This window comes from Amia ocellicauda, chromosome 4 (assembly GCF_036373705.1).
Source record: "Amia ocellicauda isolate fAmiCal2 chromosome 4, fAmiCal2.hap1, whole genome shotgun sequence".
Lineage (NCBI taxonomy): Eukaryota > Metazoa > Chordata > Actinopteri > Amiiformes > Amiidae > Amia > Amia ocellicauda.
This window is the reverse complement of record NC_089853.1, coordinates 44,689,113-44,710,264: the sequence shown is the minus strand read 5'-3', so window position 1 is coordinate 44,710,264 and position 21,152 is coordinate 44,689,113. Positions and strand designations below refer to the sequence as shown.

The following is a 21,152-nucleotide window of genomic DNA, read 5'->3' as shown; positions in this document are numbered from 1 at the left end:
CCACACTTGAAGGGTATTTTTCTGTTGTGTAATCTTTCAAATGCTTTCTCTCTCTTTGTGGAAGCCCCCAATATTACTCTTGTTGATATTTGATTAGTTGATGATGAGGAGGAGGAGGAGGAGGAGACTGCTTGTATCTGGAAATGTGAAAAACAACCTATCATTTGCCTGTTGTCTTTAACACAAAGAAATGTCCTTCCGAGAGAAATAGGATTTTTTTTTCTCCCTCTGCACAGTCCCGAGGCTTGGCAAAGATCTTCAACATCCAGCACTTATTATAATGGATAATGGAAGCTTTATTCCTTTTATAGTTTTTTTTTTTTTTTTTTTTTTTTACAGCGCAGGTTTTAAAAATCTGCACATGTACACACATGCTCTGCATATGTCGGCAAGCTTCAACTCCATCGCAGAGCTCTGTGCATACGTCTCTCAAGACGGTACTTAATTTCCCAATTCCTGTTTTTTCTTTTTTTTTTCTTTTATGTGATATGATCCGATTTTTGTAATTGGAAGATACACTTTTATATATAATCTACTGCAGTGCAAAGTTTAGTTGTATTCCTAAGCTAAAGTGTTAACTGTATATTTCAAACTGGGTAACTAGTCCTTTTGATGATGTTGAACAACATGAAGTATTAGTGTACATGAATTCTAGGGGAAATTCAGTAGATCTTATTCACCTGTGGCATGGCAAGCCGTGGAAACGTCAGCACCTTTGCCACTCACCTTGTGTGTGTACAGCTCCCTGGGAAATGCCAGTCATACTCTGTTAATGGCAACCCAGCTTCAACCTCTAACCTATAGGGCCCTCCCTGCACTCTGAGCTGACACCTCGGCTCACTACCCACAAGCTCCTCCCAGGTCCACGTGCACGCACAATCTGATTTCCAATATTATGTTCCATTTGTGAATGTTTCTGCAGCAAAGCACGAAAACACGTGTGTTGCTGAGTCATACACATTACCATCAGCTCCGCCTACACATCTTTAGAAGAAGGAAATGCCCTGACAGGGAACAGCCTACAATCTACAAGTTCTGACAAAAGTGTTGTGAACTTAGTGTGTGAGAGAAGTGCACAAAGTGGCTGATTTTATTAGCAGGACTTTCACCCATATTGGTGTTTCTTGTAATTATTCTACACTGTAAGTGATTGAACTAAAAACAAATACCTCCTTCACACCTGTCCCCCTGAAGTATGTCAAGACATTGCAGAGACATGAGGAAATGCACAGTAGAGTTGGTATCTTCAATTTCAGTCTTGTAAATGTTGGTGGTGTTCAATATTAAAGTGAGATATTGCATCACAACTGCTGAGATGCTCTTGAGTATCATAAATGATCTGCATTAGTCATAACACAAGTGTTTGAAATGAGATGAAACCGTAGCCTCTTATTCCCCCCCCGAACATTAAGTACTGGATAATGTTGTGTAAATACAAGAAAAATAACCGTTTGATGTCTGTGTCCTCAACACTCTTTTAATGTAGCTGAAAGCCAACTTGTCTTTTACAAAAAATGCAGAGAAAATGTATTCAATTTAATCAGTGTGTGTGTTTATGAAAAACAAGGTCGGGTTGTAAGGTTCAATTATTGCCTTCACTAAGGAAAACAGGAAGTGATTATGTAGCATTTAAAAAATAAAATCTTCTCCCCCAGCCTGTACTACTTAAAACTGCAGGAGCCGTTCTGTGTGTTTCTTCTGTAATTAACACGTGCACACACACAGTGTATGGCTCAGGGTGGGAACACAGATGTATTGCCAAATGTTTTTTTTGGCATAGAGTTGTTGCATCCAATTCAAAGAGGAGTTTGATGGTGTTTGGATCTTGGCAGAAACTTGTCTCCCACCCCCCTTTCTATTTTCCAATTAAATGAAGTTATTGCGTTATTGCACCCCCTGCTCCTTTGTCTTGTTTATTGTCAAAATATATATATTGTGTAGTATGTAAACGATGGGCTTATTTGCTTGATCACATTCCAAGCAAACTGTCAAGTATGCCTGATCTTAGTTTTAAATTTTAGATCTAATTTATTTGCATGTGCCTCATACAGCTCAGATTTACAAGCTTTATTTCAAGCCTGTTGGAATGTCCTTGCTTTTCTAGTTTATCCCCTCCAAAATTAAGTGTGGTATTTGTGTATGGAGCAGACTTCAATGTCAATGAAGGTAGTTCATACTCTCTTAGGTACCATCTCAGTACTTTAATCCTTTAATTGCTTAATCTTGGGTCCACTAAAATAGTTACGGATCTGCCAACGAATTAAAACAACCATTGGAGTGCAATGTGTTGGATTTGTACAGGTTCTGGTTCTTGTATAGAATCTTGTCAGGTGATTTAAAGAATTTTAATGTGGAGTCAATTTCTCTTCATCCCTCTTTTTTTGTGATCATTAAATGCACAGGATTTAACCAAAGAGCCTGAAATCCTTGCCTATCCATAAAGAAAGTATGTTTACTTGCTAGAAGCAATGTGAGGCCAGAAGTTTCATCCCCCCAAATGTACACCCCCCTCAGTGGGACCACAGCTGTAGGGTTTGAGTACTATGAAATGGTCATATAAAGAAGTAATTGGGACATGGTTACTTTTAAATGCATCCATTGGTCTACAAGGTTTTTTTGGCCTCTATTTTTATTTTTTTTAGTGTTAGTGTCTGTTTTAGTTTTCGGAAAGATTACGTAATGCGACTGAACACAACTTCCACAACATCCTTTTGTTTTTTTCGTGTGTGTGTCTGTGCAAATCTATTTTAAAACTACAAACCCAACGACTCGAATTAGCATTTTCCACAACTACTTTTGGCTGACACACCCAAGACAGACCTGCAGGAAAACCAGTTATTGTCTTCCACTTATTCCTGACAGATTCAACTCTTTGTGTAAGGGGATGAAGTTAAGGGTGTGGTGGGGGCAAACCATATTGATGCATGCATGTGGAAAACATAAGCCCATTGTCAAAAGTGTTGTACAGTGTGTGGATCCCCATAAATGCAATAAATGGAAATAAACTTTTTTTTTTTTTTAAGTATGCAGAAGACCTTATATTTTTTTGGTTTCCTTGTTTAACCCTTCATGTTATTAACCTTCAGTGATACTGTAAACCTAAAGTGTTTATATGATGTGAGTTGGACCCTTTTTCCTTCCTTTTGTTCCCCTCGCGCGCACACACACACAAACACACAAGTATTAATGTGATTGAATGCCTTTTCTCATTTCTTTATGTGGTGCTGAGATGGAGATTCAGTTTTTTATTAGTCACAGTGGTCTGATTTGTTAAATCGAAGGCCAGGTGCCAAACTGTGGCTTGGCACATATTTGCATTTTCTCTAACTGCTGTTTTTGTTTCAGGGCTAAGCTAAGAAAAGTCACTGAAAGTTCAAACAATGTAGCTTTATACCGTGTATGTATGGAATGGAAAAAGCAAGTATGAGCTTCCTGGTACTGAGCCATTTCCTGCTGCACATAAATATGTTTGTGTGTATGCATTGAAAGGGGGACAGGGAGTGGGCAGTTATTCTAGTAATCTATAGGAATGTGCTCTGCAATGTATTTGGTCCCTTGAATTTCAGATCCAAAGGTATTTACATGGAAACATTTGCCTTCTGTTCATGCAGTATTGCTTTTCGGTTTAGGAGAGATGTATTTTGGGTTTTTGGACTGTTACTTTTGTGTGATCCAAGAAATGAATAGAAGTAGTATGGAGTTAGGCCACATGGTTTTATTGACCACAGCAAATGTTTCGGTGAGGTGGAAGTAAATCAACGGTTTAAACTCAGTTTGAAAAAATAGCGAGGAGTTCCAGTTCAAAATAAATTTAAATACACTCACTCTTCGACAAACATGCTTTATTTCAATTATCCTTAAAACAACTCTTCTACAATTTAACATGTAGTCTCATTATTCATAATATTCACTTGCTATGTACTTTAAATTTACTTAAAAAAATGTATATCATATTCTTCTAAATGATTAGGCTTAATAGGATCAGCAGAGTTTGTGCTTGGCATTTCTTATGCAATTTGCGGTCTCTGGATGCCTGTGTTAAATTTGGTCTCCCCACAGCCCACCTGAAAGTTTAATTATAATTATTTTAATGAAAGACATCTCTTTACAATCACTCTCTACACATTACACAGTTGAAACAGTGACAGTCGATTGCTATCCCACCCTGTACATTGATTGGGTTAGGAAGAACAGTCACAATCGAGTGGACCAATGGAGACCCATGATCTACGCCTAAACCCTGCCTTCACAGAAAAAATAGACAAAACTCGCAATCAAAAAAGAAATGTCACAATGCGGAAGCAGTCTAGTATCCTAACCATGTCATTTTTTTCCTTCTCTTCTAACACGGCGCTCTCAAGCTGTTGACTAATGACGCGTATCTGTTAGGCCAGAACACGCCCCTAGCAGAAACAGGCGTGGTTTTGGAATAACTGCATTAGAAAAAAATATGCATTTTAACCAACAGAAACCAAAAGCGAGCGCGTCCTCAAAATGGATTCATAGTTTTGCTCTCGCTTTAAAATTTTCTTGCAAGTTCGATTTTTGACTTGATTTTCATTAGTTTACAATTCTATCCATTTTGCTTCAGATTTAAAGACTAAACACCCATTATTTAACTTTCTCGTTTACGGTAATCCTATTGTGAATTCAGTATTTATAGGGTTAATTTGACCCTAAAGTACTTGAAATAGCACGATTTATGTCGGTTCCAATTCCTGCGTTTCACTCATAAATCACTCAAAAAGTCATAAAGACCTGAAATTACTTAGAATTGTTACTGGTTTTATTTTTTAATATTGCAGTCGGACTTTGCCTTGTGAACAGGGTGTTCAGAAAAAAAACTGAATATTCTTTTGCAATGCAGCAATCAACAGCTGAATTGTATTGATGTTGATGGGTAAATTGTGGCAGCACATTTTAAAGCTTATAAAATGTAGATTTATAAGGTTCTGACAGTGTAATAATTTTGGCAGTGAGTATTCACACAATTATCACACCACAAAGACCCAGATTCATGGCTTCCCCCCCCATACTTTAAAATCCAGCAGGATAGTTAATGAACACAACAGAATCGACCGGCTTGTTTATCATGAAAACGGGGCTGATACAGTTTGTCACAGACAGTAGAGTTGCTTAAATACAGCAACAAGATCTTATTTTCATATTATAGTTCAACTTCTCGGTTTAAGAGGTGCCTTTGTTAATTGATGTATGGAGACATTTCAAACTATACTCTTGTCGCCAAAGGTAGTTGTTTAAAAGAAAGTGTACAAATTGCATATGGTGCACAAACACACAATAAAAAAAAGACAATCAATGCACAACGTGTAGAGATCAATAGCTACCTGTAACAACAGGTTAGGAAATGATTGCATTTAAAGCCTTAAAAAGCAGAAGGGGAGTAGTGTTTTAAAGCAGTGACAATCTGCATCTTGGAGAATAATACCTTTAAACACCAAAACAAATTAAACTTGAGTGGTGGATTTTAAAGTTATAAATAGCAGGTTTCCATTTATCTAACAAAATTGGTGTTACTTAGGTTTCTAGCTAGTGCTGTACACCCCCTGTTCTGATGTGTCCAGCAGTGTCGAACATCGGTGTCACTCCGCTTCTCTTCGACCGAGGTTTTAAAGGCTTTTGTTGTTACCAGTTTGTTGCGTCTTTGTCTTTGAGATTGGCAGAGAGGTAGTGAGTCAGTGAGCGAGGGAGATGTGTAGATGGAGACATGAGGCTCGTGACGTAGGCATTTGTATTCGTATGATTCCAGGAAGAGGTGGCGCCTGGGTCGAGTGCATGTGTTTGTCATGTCAGATGGGACAGTGTCTCATGCTTTTTTTTTTTTTTTTTTTTTGCGGAAGTAGCAGGCAATCAGACGGGTCCAACTGGAAAGGAATTGGCAGACTGCCCACAAAAACAAACTAAGCCGTCACAGTGACAGATTATAGGTAAGGATACGGTTTGCTCTGGGTCTGCTGGAGAATTGGGTTGTTTTGTGGGGGGGATCTTTTGCTCACCTGAGGAAGAGGAGCTCTAGCTGGGCAGGGCTACAGCCTCCTGATATCATAACAAGGTTGTAATCTTAGTGTATGGTTTAATGTTTAACAATCAGAACCGAAATGAAAAAAAAATCGGATTCAGCCTGTTATTAGTGGGACTGGGGGGGAGGTGTTGTGGGTAGTTTACAGCCAATCTGCATAAACCCTCGATCGTTTGTTAAAAATGCAACTAACCTCATCAGTTTTGCAAGGAACCATAGACTCTGCTTGTTGCTGCTATAATGCCTATATAAGTGTTTCTTCATGAGTAGGGCTATTGAAACAATCTCCCTTTCCGTTATGCATGTTTTGGCCTATCTGTGTATTCTTGGATTATAACATTAATTTATTAGATTTGCTTTTCTTTTTTTTTTTTTTATAGTCTATCAGCGAGCAATCTGTGCAACACAGTAACTGAATCCAAAATTTTTGCAGGTCATGCACTTATTACTGTGCTTTTTTCTGTTGCATCATTCAGTTCAACATACTACTTTCATAGAGCTTTCTATGCCAGTAGCACACTGTAATTTAGACGGCTTTTATTTATTTATTTTCCCAGCTACACATGTGAAAGGCTTTGGTTTTGCAGGGAACAAAAGACACCCTAGTTTTCTCTCTTCCACTTGCAAGCACAAACCAGAATAGCTCTGGCCAAAGTGTGGTACATGAATCGACAGATAACAGTATATATGAGTGTACGCTTTTGGAAAACGCAAGCCATTCACGGCGTATTTAACAGTGTAGGGACTCTCTGGGCCTTAATGACTGCTGCAATCCTTTAATAAATGGCTGGAAGACTACTGTGCTAGTCCTCCTGCAGAGTGTTTTGCAGTGGAGTGAGAGAAGTTGGTCTCTATGGTCTCTTCCCGATTCACTGCTGCAGTTCATCACGGTTATTGTATTGAGATTGAGGTCCAGACTATGAGCTAGTCATTAAATGTTTTCTGTGCTGTTCCCCAATAGCCCTGTGATAGGTAAATTCTCCCATTGCTAGATGGACACTCACCCTTAAAATACATTTGTTCATGCTGGCAGTGCAGTATTCAAAATCTCAATAGCTACGAATGGTTTGCGGTGTCTTCCATGACTTCTGGATCTATACTTCATGTGTGCATCTAAACACTTCACAAGGAATAGAACATTGCATGTAAAATGGCAAAATTAGTCCTGGTTAATTCCATATATAAGGACAATTATATTAATTCATAATATAGTATTATATAATAGCCATTAGTATTTTTCTATTCTTCTACAGCATGACTTATTCTTTTAAACTTGCATTAAACATTACATCATCACAGATTGCATATGTGTTTGGCAACAGAGTCGTTAATTTCTGCTCTGTTTTTCTCCAAGGCAAAGAAAAACCCAGAAGTCTTGCAAGAATCTTCCTGAACTGTTTCTATGGACGTCCATTTAAGTCGCTCTGATCTGGACTAAGGTGGGTAAGTGCAATTCAAAGTCTTGATGTGCAAATGTGAAGCACTTTCCTCTTGTTTATTATGCATAGTTCTTCATTGGTAACATCTAGGACTTGCACTTAAAGCAGGAGGCAAGAGTTTGCCATACCAAACTTGAAGAACTTGCCGGTGACTGTTCTCTTCTAAATCTCCCTATCAAGTCTTTGGTAAAGATGTTCTGTTTTTCTGGAATTCTCTGGACACTCTAGCCATGTCATCTTCTAAAAAGGTAGTTCTGAAGACCTTGCTAAAGAAGTCTGAAGTCATGTCTGTGATTGGATAATAATCTGAATTAGTTGTAATGGTCACAAAACGTTGATCCAGTTTGTTCCTTTGGGTTGAAGGTTTTTCTTTTAACAATTAGGTTAATGCAGTCAATCAAGGATTAATGTCCTGTGACCTTTGTTAGGAAGAGCAAATTGCAAATAATTAAAAAAGGCACTTGTGGTTCCAGAAAGATTTGGGATGCAGAAGAGGCTGAAATTGAATTGTACTCGCTCTTCCTGCCAGACAGACAGAAATAAAACATTAATCTTTCTACTCCCTTGAGGTATGACAGCCCCTGGGAAATAAATAAGTGATCGGAGTCTGTAGGTGGCATTGTAATTTTGCTGCAAGATGTGACGGTGTGTACTCCGAATGCACAAATGCACAGATCCTGCCTCACAATTTCAATGAAATAGGATGCCCCAAAATTTGTTTTACAGCCATTTGGTCAGGGTTTAAATGATTCCTTCTTTTACTTAGTTTTTCATCAGTTCAGGTGATTCAAAGTGATGATGTTGAATACATTTTTTGATGAATGCAGATTGTTGACTGACTATCCTCTGAGATGTACTGTGTATTGGTGAGGGGTTGGGGCTCAGTCACGATAGTGCTGCTTCCGAATGGTTTCCTAAGGAAGCTGAAGAGCAGCGATGTACACAGCAAGCTCTTTGCCTTATCATGCCTTCATGACACTGCATATGTGGTTGTCATGATGCCTACAGTCTAGGTGTGTGTGTGTGTGTGTGTGTGTGTGTGTGTGCGCAATTATACTCCCTAACTGTTGGGCCTTGCCAGCGTGCTAGCTGGACTTCCCTGTTCTCAGAATAAGCAGATTGTCACCCGTTGAACTGTTTTCAGTGCTGCTTTTGAAAACACCTTTTCAAGAGGGACACATGCAGTGAAAGCAGTCATTTCACCTTTATTAGCTGTTAGTGCCTGTTTTTAATTAAAGAGGGGGAAAAAAGTGATATGATGAAAGAAACCTGGGGTGTGGGTATGTAAACATTAGTCAGCCTGAATGTAGTTCTTTTTAACAAACTGAGCAATTCGTAGGCAATATACATTGGAGTAACCTTTGTAAACAGCTGTTCTGAATGAGTGGGCTAATTGTTAGTGCTTTATTTTTATCAACAGATTATGAAATTAGCTCACTATTCTGTGACTATTCTATGACTTACTCGCTGCAGCTCATGGGCTAGTGAATTGGGCTCTTAATTTAAAAACCTAAATAAATAAATAAATAAATAAATAAACAAACTGGCGCATGTCTCACTGCCTGCCAGCATAGAAGGCTCAGTACTCTGAGTGAGGGGGGGAGCAGATCTCCACAGCAAACCTAAAAAGAGCATATGATTTATTAGGAGGTTGCTGTGCTTTTCTTAAGGGTAATAGCTTCAGTAAAATAAGTCTGAATACAGAATTTTGTGGTATAATTTCTTGATCCATAGATCATCTCGAACTCTTCACAACATGATTAATCATAACCAGGATGGAAGTTGTTACCACAAACTTAAGAATTAACAATTCAACCGGTTCCTTTATTAACAGGATCTAGGTTCCCTAAGTGTGTATTAAAGACATTCACAATTTGCCCTATACGAGTTACTTATTTAGATTTGTTAACCTTGGTGCTTGATACAGGGCAACTTCTAATTTTGTATCCTATAAGTCCAATTTTATGGCATTACAGTTGAATGACTCATTTTATCGTGGGTGAATTTATTATTTTTCATCCTTTGCAAACTACAGTGAGGGAAAAAAAGTATTTGATCCCCTGCTGATTTTGTACGTTTGTCCACTGACAAAGAAATGATCGGTCTATAATTTTAATGGTAGGTGTATTTTAACAGTGAGAGACAGAATAACAACAACAAAATCCAGAAAAACGCATTTCAAAAAAGTTATACATTGATTTGCATGTTAATGAGGGAAATAAGTATTTGACCCCTTCGACTTAGTACTTGGTGGCAAAACCTTTGTTGGCAATCACAGAGGTCAGACGTTTCTTGTAGTTGGCCACCAGGTTTGCACACATCTCGGGAGGGATTTTGTCCCACTCCTCTTTGCAGATCCTCTCCAAGTCATTAAGGTTTCGAGGCTGACGTTTGGCAACTCGAACCTTCAGCTCCCTCCACAGATTTTCTATGGGATTAAGGTCTGGAGACTGGCTAGGCCACTCCAGGACCTTAATGTGCTTCTTTTTGAGCCACTCCTTTGTTGCCTTGGCTGTGTGTTTTGGGTCATTGTCATGCTGGAATACCCATCCATGACCCATTTTCAATGCCCTGGCTGAGGGAAGGAGGTTCTCACCCAAGATTTGACGGTACATGGCCCTGTCCATCGTCCCTTTGATGCGCTGCAGTTGTCCTGTCCCCTTAACAGAAAAACACCCCCAAAGCATAATGTTTCCACCTCCATGTTTGACGGTGGGGATGGTGTTCTTGGGGTCATTCCTCCTCCTCCAAACACGGCGAGTTGAGTTGATGCCAAAGAGCTCGATTTTGGTCTCATCTGACCACAACACTTTCACCCAGTTCTCCTCTGAATCATTCAGATGTTCACTGGCAAACTTCAGACGGGCCTGTACATGTGCTTTCTTGAGCAGGGGGACCTTGCGGGCGCTGCAGGATTTCAGTCCTTCACGGCGTAGTGTGTTACCAATTGTTTTCTTGGTCACTATGGTCCCAGCTGCCTTGAGATCATTAACAAGATCCTCCCGTGTAGTTCTGGGCTGATTCCTCACCGTTCTCATGATCATTGAAACTCCACGAGGTGAGATCTTGCATGGAGCCCCAGACCGAGGGAGACTGACAGTTATTTTGTGTTTCTTCCATTTGTAAATGATCGCACCAACTGTTGTCACCTTCTCACCAAGCTGCTTTAAGAGAGTGCTCCTAATCTCAGCTCGTTACCTGTATAAAAGTCACCTGGGAGCCAGAAATCTTGCTGATTGATAGGGGATCAAATACTTATTTCCCTCATTAACATGCAAATCAATTTATAACTTTTTTGAAATGCGTTTTTCTGGATTTTTTTGTTGTTATTCTGTCTCTCACTGTTAAAAGACACCTACCATTAAAATGATAGACTGATCATTTCTTTGTCAGTGGGCAAACGTACAAAATCATCAGGGGATCAAATACTTTTTTCCCTCACTGTAGCTCTGTGTTTTGGCTAGTCAGGGTGAAGATGTTTTTTTTTTCTCCTTTCAATTTGTAGAGTTACTATAATTTGCTAAATTGCTATTATTGTAATCTACCTTATAACTCTTTAACAAAGTCTTGAGTAAGACACGTTTTTTTGTTTTTGGCTTTCTGTATCAAGTTATTCATCGAAGTAGAATACAAATATATATACTTTTCCCTGGTTGTGACATTTGATGCTAAGTCCCATAAAAAAAACAGGCATTTCAACAACTATAGTTGTTCGCTAAAAACATAATTCTGAAACATTTTAACTATTTAAATGTTGATGGTAAGACAGATGTTCTCAAACTGTGAGCTCTTGTCAGATGGCCTGTGAAAAGTTTTGATAATTACATGAAGCAGCAGTATGGTGAGGCTTAATTAGCAATATAGGTTAGGTTAGGAATGGTCTCATGGTTTAGGTTTAGTTTATACATTTAAATAGCTACGTTTTGCAGTACAGTTAAGGTTAAGGGTTAAGATTAACTTTGGGTTCCCCAGTAAATGTAGGCTTCTGTTTGGGTAATAGTTTGTTCTCTACAGAGTTGACCAAGACTGATATAGTGTTGAAATTATGTCTGTGAGCTTAAATGCAACCAATCTTTGTATAAGTGGAAGGCAATATAGCATTTAAAATGCTGGAAAGATGTACTGGAACGTCAAGCACTTGGAGACTGTGGGGAAAACCTACTATGTATAATTTAAAACAAAAAACAAAAAAAAACACCACTAATGTGAAATGTGTGTAAACCCCAAACTCAAAGGCACATTCGCACATTCCACAGTCTCTGCAGTCTTTACGCTTTTTGGCAGCTCCTTCCTAAATCCACACACCATCCAAACTTCTTAAGTGTTCACTTGATTCCCTTTAGAGCGGATGCATGGCTGGCTAGTTAGCATATGATTAATTCCCCCTTCTCCAAATGAGGGGGAGGGAGCAAGGGAGAGAAGCGTGGGTGGGGGGTGGGGGGAAACTTGCACACTTTATTTTTCAATGCACTGAAGTCCCATCACTGACTTAAGAAGTGTGGATAATGCTTGTAAATGGTTGCCTAATGGATCTCCAGCACACAAACCTTATTAATCATTAGTGGCAGTGTTTTGTGTGTTTATTTATAGATTTTATAATAATTGTACAAACTTTCTCTAGAAAATAAAGCAGGGTATAATGTGCCCCTCCTCTCTGTGTGCAGCTATGTTTATACGTTTACTCATTAAATGCCAAGATGGCGGTGTACTTCAGATGCACAGCAGAATCGGTGTGTCCGGTATCTGGAGCCCACGCTGTGGCCATGGGGTGTGGGGCTGTGCGCTCTTGCTCTCTGGAGCCGGAATTATACTCCAGCATTCCAACGCTAATCAGTGCTCTATACAACCATTATAACTCAATGAGAAGGACTGGAGTATTCGCATACCATGACCCCAAAAACCTTCACAGTCTCCCTGTATGAAAGATATGTGAAATGTCTGGATCATGGAAGCGCTTTTAACAAATATTCAAAAGACTAGAGTGTTTTCATGGTGGTAATAAAGCTTATCTTTTCTCAGTCTGCTCACCAGAAATCCTCACACAGCTGTCTGTTATTCACGCTGAAGTGTCATAATTCAAAAGGATTTATCCCATGGAAAGGAAGAGCAATCAAAGTGGGGTTAATCTTTGCTGGTGGGGGGGTTTGAACAGACATTTATATGATCTTTTTTGAATAATAGATTAATAGAAAACCTATCAAGGCATAACTATTCTACGTTGTAGGAAGCAAGCACGTTTTGTTGACCGCTAAGATTCCATTCTAATATTTTTGTTTGTTTCCTCAGGATGTGATGTCGAATACGGCTTGAAATCATAATTCAATACTGCTATAGAGGTAAGCTGAGAGGAGTTCATTCAAAAGCAATATGACCGTTTCCTGCAATTGAAAGTTTTAGGTTGAAATCAGTATGTAATGAATGTGGTAAAGCTTTGTGTTTCGCTTCTGGATTTGCTGTTCTCTACGTTGTGCGTAATAACAAGGTGGGTGATACTTTCTCTTTGTGCAAGTTTCAGTAGATCCAAATAAGTTACTTTTATTTCACCTGAACTCTGGCACTGGTTGATGTAAGGGCCAGTACTGTAATGTAACGTAACATAGGGCAGATTTGTGTGCCTGGTTTTGCCTAAAAGAAGTGTACAGCAGTGTATTCTGAAAGAGGCTTAACCTCCACAGCCTGTCCTGAGCACCGTTGAGAGACCTTGGCTGAGCTGCGGGCTTCAGATCTGAACCTACAAGGAATCAAACGCAAGAGCAATAAAGAGCTACACGGTTGCAGAGTAAGTGTAATAAGTGTTGATAATTTGCTCGGGATTAACTGTGCTGGAATGTAGCAGTCGGCTAACGAATGGCAGCGCCACACGAGAGTCAATTAAACAGAAGGTGTCAGATATCTGTTGTAAGCACCACTAACCCTCTCTACAGCCCCCTCCCCCCACCCAACCCCCGTCTGCTTGTGTGTGTACGTGCATGTCCTGGTCTTTAGTGCTTATGTACACGTGCCTGTTTGGGTACATCTCCTTTTCTATGTGTGTGTTCTCCATGCATGTCTTTGTGTCTCTCTCTTTCAGTGTCTCTTCCTTTGTGTTAGTGTGTGTGAGGTCTGTCTGTTTTGGTGGTCTGTCTTTGGGTGTCCATGTGCGATGCTACCTGTGTGTTTGACTGATTTTATTTTGATGTGTTCCTTCTTGTATCTGTGCATCTGTCTTGTAAGTTTGTATTGGCCTATGTTAATGTATTCATGTTTGTTTGTCTGTCTGACTCCCCCTCTCTCTCTCTGTGTGTGTCTGTAACTGCCTCTCTCTCCCCCCCCTTCCCCCCCGCCTCTGTCTGTTACTGCCTCTCTCTCTCTGTCTGTAACCGCCTGTGTGTGTGCATGTGTCTGTACGTGCGTGAGCGTGTGTGTGTGTGGCTGCCTGTATGTGTGCCAGCCACCACTGAGCAGGCTGTCTTCCAATCCCAGCCGGAGAGCTATTGCAGCGTCACATGACGCAACTGCACCAGAGCAGGACGAGGCAGCAGACAGTGCAGAGCTGTGGTGCTGAGTGGCTAGAACTCCTCTTTTCAGCTTTATCTGCATTAGTCTTTTATATATTTACATGTTACTATTACAGCTCAACTTTATCCAAAGTCCATATTGATTTCTTAAAAACCGAAAAGAATAATGCCATTTTACTTGGAAATGGAGTGTATTTTCTTTAGAATTGCAAAACAAAAAACAAACCAAACAATCTTCCCAACAAAGCCTTTAATTGGAACCTGGAAAATTGTGCCGATTAAACACGGGGTGGAGTCAAGTAATAAAGGGAAACTTGCTTTAAGTCCAGTATCCTGTAAAATAGAATGCATTCTGATATGAAGATTTGAATTTCAGTATCTGTAGCAGTACCATCTGGGCAGATTTGGACTCTGAGAAATGTCTCGACAGAAACTGTTGTGTTCGAGCAAGGGTCCCATTTTGACATCCAGCAATGTGTTTTAGATAGGAAACCACCATATTACTTTGCCAGTGGCATATCATAATTGACTTTTTTTTTCTCATCCTCCCTTCCCTTTGTGGAAAATGATGTTGCCTAAATAAGACTAGAGGTGACCCATTTCCCTGGGGTGTTCAGTTGGTAGAATCATTTCAGAGTGCATCAGTTTCTTAACTTTTTGCAGTCTTGCTTGTTAACCTTTCCACAGCAAGCATCCAATATTGAATATGTGTAATGTATTTCAAAATCCTTTGATTTGTTTTGTAGTTGCTTAACCTTAGGCAGCACATACGAGATGCATATGCTGTTTCCTTATTCCACCTCATTGGCCGTCTTAAATTATTTAATGGTTTGACTGGTGACCCCTTTGTGTTGATATTCCGTTGGAAATTTAATCAGGCCAAACACATTCTAAAAGACTGCTTATTTCAGTTAAATCAAATAAAAGTAACTTGTTTCAAAGTCGTCTGCATGTGAAGCAATGCGTTAACAGGAACCATCATTCTATACTTTTGTGAAGCACTAGTGGATGGTGCCTCAGTAATTATGGCTCTGAATAGTGTGCTGTTCATGAGCTGAAGCATTGTTGTGTATCCCCAGTGAAACCGGTCCAAGGAACAGAAAGGAGACTGTATGGGGAGATGTAAACAACAGTGCTGTTCTTGAATCAAGAGGTTTCCACGGTTACCAGAAAGGAACGCGTTTAACCTGTGGATGCAAGAACAGCCCTGCACAAGCAAGTGTTACGTGTTGTTGTGGTGCAGTGGCGATGTTGGTAGCACCGCAAAACAAGGTTGTTGCATAACTGGATTGTCAATGTTCTTCCATACAGTAAAATATAAACACGTTAGTAAAAGCTGTATTATCTATGCTTCCAATCCCACATGGTCGTATAGTCTTCCTCTCATTATACATGTAAATATTCTAAAATATAGATGCACAAGATGCAACTTTACCAACTTGCAAAGAGACGTGTGGATTTCCCCCCTGTCCACGGAGAAGGACACAATCTTCCATTTTAACAAAGACCATAATTTCCTGGTCTATTATGCCTAATTTTACCTTTTATCCCACATTTCTCATCCATTCAACGGAGCTTTTCAATTAGGGGCTTGTCATTTCTGACACCCAGGCTTGAGTAAAAATGTATCCAGACCTCGGGAGATCTGGCACAAAAGGGAATGAATTTGAACTCCTAACAGGGAGCACTCCTCTTAATTGGAAAATGGGGTCCCTCTATCTTTTAAAGCAAATTAAATGTAATGCGATCAATCGTTAGTGAACCATATTTGACGTCATTCTGCTTCTCTTAGCTCTAGAAGCAGATTAGGGCTGGTAATTAAGAGAAATGGAAAATGACACACACTTAATGAAACATTTCCTTTATTGCTGTGCCAAGATCTTTCTTGTGCGCCAGGCTGAAATGGGCTGATGCATTGACCTCAACCCTTTATGATGAAAACCCCCCAAACAACAACAACTATGTTACCATGCACACCCTTCTTGATTCCTCTTAGTTTGTGAAAAACTATCCTAGTATTCCTTGTGAAATAAAACATTTGTCAGAAGTTTAAGCCATTAAACCCCTTTGAGAAAAACACTACGGCAAATGTAAATCCAGATAGACGGATCCAGTTGACCTTTTCATTCTAACAGTCCTGAAAATCACTGGTAATATGTGTCCGCTTCCAATTTTTCAATTCTAATTGCAATTCCTTTTTCCATTTGATTTGGAAATGGAATTTGGAATGTGTCTGAAAGGGAATCGGAACTGACCTCAACCCCACGTGTCAAAGTGTAGTGAAAAATTGATTGATTGCAGTGGCCACATCCTTCCCATTTTGTTTGGGATGCATCCTGCACACACTAGTTCAAGTAATGAATTGGAATGGCAGCATCTCTTGTATTGAAATTGAATGAAAATCAATCCAGATTGAAATGAGTGAACATTCTGGTTTTAATTGATTTGTTATTTTGTTTGTAGTTGTTTTTTCCCTGATGATCAATGGCTCATCGTGCTTCGTTCAGACTGTGTCATACCTTGTGTCTCTGCTTCGTTGTTGTCAATGTCTATGAAGATTCCTAGAAGATGCCAATAATCGTATTAGCTGATCTGGCTTCGTGACTGACTCGACTGTACATTCCTGTAATGGACGTTCCCTGGTTTCTGTGAAGCTACTGGGTGGAGCCGATTTTATACTGTAATTTGCATACAATCACTTTCCTTCTCCTCCTTCCATTTCTACAGAGCAGGACTATTTTAATCTCCTCCTGTGTGTTCTCATTCTGAAGAATAATACTCAAGACCTACCGCTTGACTAACCTGTCACATTAAGCATGCAGTCATGTATGATGGTGTTTTAAAGACCAAAACAAAAACAACGACCAGAGAAATATTTCAGTCCTGTTGAGGAAATGTAATGAGATTCCCCCGAGTATAAAAACCATATGCATACTAGAATACATTTTCGACAAGATCCCAACCCCCCTATGGTCTGCAGCACTGTCATCACCAACAACAGCACACTCGATCAAAACGATCACTTCGCTCTTATATTGACTTCCTGAAGTCAGACCTGGTGAGGCATCATGGGAAGTGCGATGGTCTTCTGTCTAATGAGGTTTGTCATGGAACATGGCTTACTGTCAGAGTGGAGATAATCCACGTATGATCACAATCCTGCTGCACAGTGCACGGCCTGCAGTGAGGGGCTGGGCTGGGCTGTGCTCGGCGGTGGGAAGTTGGCATTTTAACTCCAAATGACTGATCTTGGCTGCAAGTGTGCAACAGCGGTGCCAGGCAGCCACAGTCCTTGTTGAGAAACGCCAGATGTTCAGTTGTGTGCATGTGTGGTATTGCTTGTAGCTGCAGCTCTGCACTTACTGCTAGCAATCCAAACATAAGACGATTGTGACTAGAGCAGTGCACAATTTATAAATAATAATTATAATACCTAAATTCCTTCTCGCTCATTTTTCCCCCCATGGTTACTGAACTCTGCAAGCATTAGCCAATGTTCCAGCAGATGTCATGTCCCATCTTGTGGCACCAGTGAATTAAAATTGTTTTAAAATCCTCTTTGTAATATATAAACTATAATTACAAAAAATGTGTTCTCAATCTATTTATACTTCTCTTTAGGTGCTGATATGAGTTTAAGATGAGTGGACTGGGAGACAACTCCTTGGACCCTTTGTGCTCAGACCGGAAACGCAAGCTCTCCACCTGTGACACGCCAGGGCTGGGGTAGGTATCTCCCGAGATACGCATGTGTGTTGCGAAGAGATTGTGTTTTTCCATTATTCTTTCTCCAATTAATTCTCAATTTAATTTTTCGAGCTGCATATGTAACTAAACAAGAATAAGCGATTAAAAAATGGGTTTCTGGTGCATGTCTTTCCATATTTAGAATTTAATGATTTCTAAAGTCACTGTATTCATTGTAACTTCCTCCTTACTAGTATATACATATGCACAGAGTAAACATTGCAATTTACACTTATGCAATAATCATTGACCTAAATTCATCTCCTTTATTTATTTTAACTTCTATGACCTCTGTCTAAACCAAACACTGCAGATATTGGTACATGTAAATCCCAAGCCATTTTAACCCTTAATTTCCGTACAATATTAATGGATTTAAAGTTCACTGGAGTTCCGCAGGGGTAATGGCTGTGCTGTTGTTTCAGATGTGACAAAAGACGGCGCGAGCAGGAAAGCAAGTACATCGAGGAGCTCGCCGAGCTGATTTCAGCAAATCTCAGCGACATCGATAACTTCAATGTCAAGCCTGACAAGTGTGCCATCCTCAAAGAGACCGTTCGTCAGATCCGACAAATAAAGGAACAAGGTACGGTCTTCTCATTGCAGTTTGATCTATTCTGTTTTTTGTCTTCTCACAAACCTAGGGCATGTTTTTGTAATTGGGTGTTTGTATGGTGTGTGCTTGCACTCGTATAGACGTTTACAAAAGCATGTCTTGCATCAGCTATTTAAGTACCTGTAATTGTTTCAGTGGAGAACCTCCTGATGACTACTTATTTACTTTAAAAAAATCTCAATCTTTTTAAGATGTCTTCTTTCTTATGCACTGTTTTCAGTACAGGTGTGTAGACTTTTATATTGTGTGTATATCTGTGTTGCCCACACTACTTGAATGTTGAATTATATCAGTCTTGTTGGCGCAAAACACTTGTAGTGGTTTCTTACCACAGCAACAAAATGTTTTCACTTGTTTTGAACTTAATAGCATTTAGAAATGCAAGCTAGACTGTATATTACATGCATTTTGAATTTCGTGCCTGAACTTGATTTATTGCATTAATAACTTGTGTGTGCAGGAAGTAGTGACAGTCTGGGTAGAGTTCTTAGAATAGTGTATCTTGATAGGAAGTGGAAGAGGGTACAGCTGCTCCGGCTCTGTGGAGAAAGGTTGCCATAGTTACCGGAAGTGAATAATCAAGTTGCACACACGACAGAGTCTGCTGCTTCATGTCATGGACAGGGAGTTTGCCTATGACATCTTCACACGACTAGTGTAACCATTATAAGGAAATACTGAATGGCAGGTTTGCTTCCAGTCGTCTGTTGAACCATACCAAAAGAAAAGGAAGTTTGGTGGGTAATTTGATATTAATTTATGTCAGCTGTTTGATTCTTCACTTTCTTTTCCTGACTAAAACAATAGATGATGTTCTTTTTTCTTGTGGTTCGGCTGAGCATTCTAACCAAATCGGTTTCTAGAGCAAAGTGCTGTACAAGTGTTATGTGACTTGCAACCTCTTGTTTCAGAAGACTTGCCAAACCTTGACATGATTCATAATTGCCTTTTGTTTCCTGCTTTGTAGTACGGCACTTTTTTTCTTCCATCTAGAATAAATAACCCACCATTGGGGAACGATAATATAAATTGTAAACATGTCAAAGCCCCTCAGAGGCACAGAGACATTAGAAGTAACTTATCAATGTCCCAAAAGCCTAGAAAATACAGCCTTTCTAAAAGGCCAGTTGTATAAGGTGAACATTGCATTTCCCAAGAATGCCTTTCTGTGCTGAGCAAAAAGCAGAAATAAAACGTAGTGCTAAAGAAATGCAGTGTAATTAGCTTTAATGAACTTCAAGGATTTCAATAATTTCCCTGGTGCCATTTATTTGTGTAACTTTGCAACATGTGGATTTGTTTGCTGTTGCTATTTTTAGGTGTTTTTATAAACCTTTTTGTTTGTATTCCGACCTTAGGTGATTTTGTATTGAAAATAAACCAGCAAAATTATGAATCACTTGGTTAAAACAATTTAAACATTAATCTCTAGCAAAACAAAGACTCATACTGTACCTACTTTGGTGGTTCTCCCTATCCATATAATGTTCAAATTTGTACTGTGGAAAGCTGCATTTTACTGTAAATTGCTTATTAAGGGCAACAGAATTAAAAACAAAACAAAAAACTAAATCAAACAAAAGTCAACTTTGCTTCTGCAACCCAGCCAACCCTAAACACAATGTTAGGCTGAATAATACTGCCTCCTGGTGGAGAACCTAGTTACTGCATGCTTTGGTAAAGAAAAGTAGTGGAACATTTGTGTTTTGCTTATTTTAAAATAAATGCAATAAAACCAAAGTCTCCACTTTTTAAATCCCTAGTTTAAGCAGTTATATCAGTACAGTATTGCTGGTGTGCTGTTATTGACTAGTCTCCATGCTCACGGTTTTAGTCTTAACTTAACATTTGCTTGTGTTATTATCCAATTCATGTATTCACTTAGTCTAAGTAGTGTTGTCCGAGCAGATTAGCATCTAACCTCGCAAACTGACCATCTATTCTGTATTTGATTGGATACATTTATCTAAGTTACAAAATAATGGTTAAACCCAAATCTAGCTTTTATGAGAACAATCGTGAACGTGCTCGATCATTAGCATTTTACACTGCAGTGTCTGTCTGGAGTCTCATTTTTCGTGGACTGGCTGCTGTGTTGTATGGCATGGTTAGTGTGTACACAGGCTTACACAGGTGGTGAAGCACAAAGCAATTAACTCGGTAATCCAGATGTCTCCAGTGAGGGTCTGACAGCTTCCACGACTGCTCCTGACACTCCAGGCTGGCTCTTTGGCTTCTGCGTCATTCCTCGGAGGGGACATCATCACATGCTAACTAGCCTCCTCTTTGAAAAGACTACTTTTCTGGGATTGCAGACCAGTCAATAATGTTTCACGTGTTTCCCCAACTTATATAAATGCTGTGAACCATGTGTTAACCGCTATGGACATGAAATAGATTGCACTTAGTGTTCCATTTAATAAACGTCAGAGGTGTCCTTTTAATATCTTGAGTAGTAATACCATGTCTTATGTTTTTCAATTGACCTCCTAGTGTGTGGTGGAGGTGAGCGTATAAAGTTGACTGATTCTAGCTGGAGAGCAAGGTGTGATCCCGCACGTGCTTGGAAGTAAAGTTGTGTGTTTTTCTTGCAGGGAAAGCATCCTCAAACGACGATGACGTCCAGAAGGCTGATGTGTCCTCAACTGGTCAGGGGGTCATTGACAAGGACCACCTTGGGCCCCTCCTCTTGCAGGTCAGAAATGCACACTACTGCATTTTGGTTGGGAGATAGGAGGGGTGGGGAGGGTTAAATCACAAAAACAAGTTTGCAAACCGCTGTAGAAACTGAGCATCAGAAGAAAGTTTTATAA

The 21,152-nt window shown here is 39.6% G+C and overlaps 1 protein-coding gene across 14 annotated transcripts in view; it reads left to right on the top strand.

Annotated features, from left to right (window-relative positions):
• Positions 1 to 21,152, top strand: part of ncoa3 (nuclear receptor coactivator 3) — a 57,837-nt gene that overhangs the window by 23,856 nt on the left and 12,829 nt on the right. For 4 of the 14 annotated variants that reach the window (XM_066702484.1, XM_066702483.1, XM_066702482.1 and 1 more), the window contains exons 2-6: positions 5,865 to 5,948; positions 7,395 to 7,483; positions 17,598 to 17,702; positions 18,149 to 18,309; positions 20,934 to 21,034. In XM_066702484.1, the coding sequence (XP_066558581.1) occupies positions 17,617 to 17,702; positions 18,149 to 18,309; positions 20,934 to 21,034 (348 nt within the window). In that variant the 5' untranslated portion in view covers positions 5,865 to 5,948; positions 7,395 to 7,483; positions 17,598 to 17,616. Of the gene's footprint in view, positions 1 to 5,861; positions 5,949 to 7,394; positions 7,484 to 12,765; positions 12,816 to 13,154; positions 13,259 to 17,597; positions 17,703 to 18,148; positions 18,310 to 20,933; positions 21,035 to 21,152 lie in introns of all 14 variants that reach the window. The other 10 variants (XM_066702472.1, XM_066702471.1, XM_066702480.1 and 7 more) reach the window with 10 other exon arrangements.